The 2,821-nt window shown below is 39.5% G+C and overlaps 1 protein-coding gene across 1 annotated transcript; it reads right to left on the bottom strand.

Moving 5' to 3' along the window:
• Positions 1-829: 829 nt before the first annotated feature.
• On the bottom strand, positions 830-1,673 carry LOC104492704 (protein FAM221A-like; the record flags this gene model as incomplete). Its single annotated transcript, XM_010135291.1, has 2 exons — positions 830-1,020; positions 1,500-1,673. Coding segments are annotated over 2 exons (365 nt in total), but the record flags the coding sequence as incomplete, so codon positions are not given.
• Positions 1,674-2,821: the final 1,148 nt, after the last annotated feature.

Here is a 2,821-nt window from a genome sequence, read left to right as displayed (position 1 = left end):
CACGTTTAAAACTTTCACGTTACTTAGAGCAAATTCTTGAAAGGCTGTCATACAAATATTTAATGATTTATTCCGTGGGATATGATTTGCATCTGGCAAAAGCTGTTCATTATTTTTTCCTGTACAAATTACACTTCATGAAAGAAATTTACTAACAGTACAGAACTCTAGCAAAAAAATCTTCAGCTTACCTAACCTGAGGTTTCAAACTAAAACATCTTTATGCATTATTTATTTTCTATGGTTAAGAGTTACTGCTGTTTCATGACAATAACCTCAAACAAAAATCTTCCTCTTCTCAAATGTTCTTCTTGAGACTCCATTTCCATTTGCATTTCTGGACCCCACAATCTGTACGCTCCGGAACTGCTTTGTTAGAGTGCTACTAATAAGACTATTGGGAACAGAGCGCTACTTCCTATTGAGTTGAGAAAAGATATAAAAATACATTAACGTTATATTCAACCAGGCAATAGAGGAATGGACTCTCAAACTACCAAGTTCAAGCAGAAAAGTCACGTGCACACAGCAGAGGAAGTGACAAACTGCAAACTGGGGTGCTTTCATCCTGCCTGACTTCAGGTGACTGTCTCCTCGTGTACCTAACCAAATCATTCAGACACTTGGGCTCCTCTGCAGGATTTGGGGAAGCTAAGGATGTTGTTCTAAACCCTCCTGTGCAAAAGGCGGTGTCTTCCTTCCCATTCCAGGACGAAAATACACATCAGTGCAGCACATACCTAATACTCTGAGCAGAATACAAATCCCTAACTTGCTGTTCCTGTTGAGCTTCCTGGGAAAGAACGCCACAAGCCCATCAGTAACTTACAAGAGTTACATGAGAATCCAGGTGCTGCACTGTGCTGATCAGCAAAGTGTTTGCATCGACAGCGAATGGGCTGGGTGCCATTCAGAGGGACATAGTGATAGCTCTGGCACGCACAGCGGCGCACTCTACAAGGCACACAAATAGGGCGGTCTTTGGGAATCTCTTCAAAGTCCGTTTTGTGTTGTTTATACCTAAAACAGGCAAAAATAATAACTTTTGTAACTTTGTTAGTATTTGTCAGAAAACTAACTGAAAGGCTTATAATTTATCTTAGAAGTTGTTTCGAAGTATCTTTAATAACATTAATTACTGTTAATTGTTAATGTTCAATTAAATGTGTTATACCAGGTGCTTTTACAGCCATTCATTACATAAATAGCAAAGATCCTTATGTTTCATTTTGACAGCACTATCAGAATCAGTCTGATGTACAATAACTCAAGCCTTAAGCCTGACTTTACTGCAGACTACAAAATCATTTTGGACTCGAAAACTGTATCAAGATTTAGATTTACAAGCGGTTCTTAGGATTTAAAACCTACTCTTCTCAATCCTTAGAGCTTAAATGGACTTGCCTATACCGTACTGTAACGTATCTGGAAACATTTTACATTTTCCTGATTTTAAAAAATTCAACAGTTCAAAAAAAAAAAAAAGCAAAGATTCCTACCGGTGAGTACAAAAGCACAGCGTCTCTGGTCCCACAAGCTTACAGTCCATGCCAGTTGGTGATCTCCAGCTTACATACAACCTGTTCTGTAACCGCATTGGTAACACTTTTCTTTTGTACTCTTCATATTCCTCAGGGGTAAAGAGCTTTTCTCCATCGTCACCACCTACAATTCTGTAAGCATGACACAAAAAAACCCCCAAAACTTAAGAAAATTAGACAATAAAAGTAGGTTTCTTGAGACTTTTTTTCAAATAACATATCACACCACTTTTGCTGTAAATGCAAAAAAAAAACCCCTTATTTTTCATAATACTGTTCTAGCAATACACATTTAATGGAACTATAGCTGAATTTTAGAATATTATTTTGTGAATAATACTCTTTAAAAAGATTTGTTCCAATGGACTGAAAACCAAGGTTGTAAGACACAAGATGAAAATTAACACAGCAAACTACCAAGCTGCTTTTTACACAGCAGAAAAAACTGTTTGTCAAGAGTTGGGCATCAAGAGTTGAGTAACCAGCTAGCCCCGCCTCACATTTCTTGAATGACCTCAGGCAAATCACTTCACCTATCTACACCGAATTGTAGTGCAGACTTGGGTCTTAGCCTAGTCTGAGTAAAATTACTCAACTCCAAGTAGGTAAGCACACTGCCATCAACGCAACGAACGATACTCCCATTTGCAAGAGGACTATGCTAGTTTCTGTGCATAAAGTTGACAGCAGCTGTATCCCACACCTCGGACAGGCCCATTTCTTTATGGTGTCATTACATTCCAATTCAGTCACCACATCGTGGGAATGCCAGAGCAGCATCCAAACTCTACATTTATGGAAACAATTGAAGACAATGAGTAAAGTCTGTAAAATACAGTTTAGTCCTAATTGCAGCATTTAACTATGCAGAAGGTTAGTTTATGAATGTTTGTAAATATTTCAGTTATTATTTGTTGAGTGTGCTAAAACATGCTGAATGACTCTTTGTCCAACATTCTGTGGGTTTGTACGTTGCCAGTACTGTACAGCACCAGAACACACCAACATACCACCTACATTTGCACGTCAATCCAGCTGATCCCCACTGAACCTGCCTGTAACGACTCATGTAGGAAATGCCACTGCACCAACTACCTCTGACGGGTTCCTCACGGTTTCCCTAAGCTGAACTACGACCACGTTTTAGTATAATGCCTGCGTTCATGTTTGGTTTTGCTCAAGAAAAGTCACCAAGGGGAGCAACGACGACACCAGCAGACACACAGGAGTGTAAGGACACGCGTCTGTACACTGCAAACCTCACGGGCGATGCACACCAC

Source organism: Buceros rhinoceros, unplaced genomic scaffold, assembly GCF_000710305.1.
Source record: "Buceros rhinoceros silvestris isolate BGI_N320 unplaced genomic scaffold, ASM71030v1 scaffold42714, whole genome shotgun sequence".
Lineage (NCBI taxonomy): Eukaryota > Metazoa > Chordata > Aves > Bucerotiformes > Bucerotidae > Buceros > Buceros rhinoceros.
Note: the sequence above shows the minus strand (reverse complement) of the source record. Positions and strands in the feature narration are given on the sequence as shown.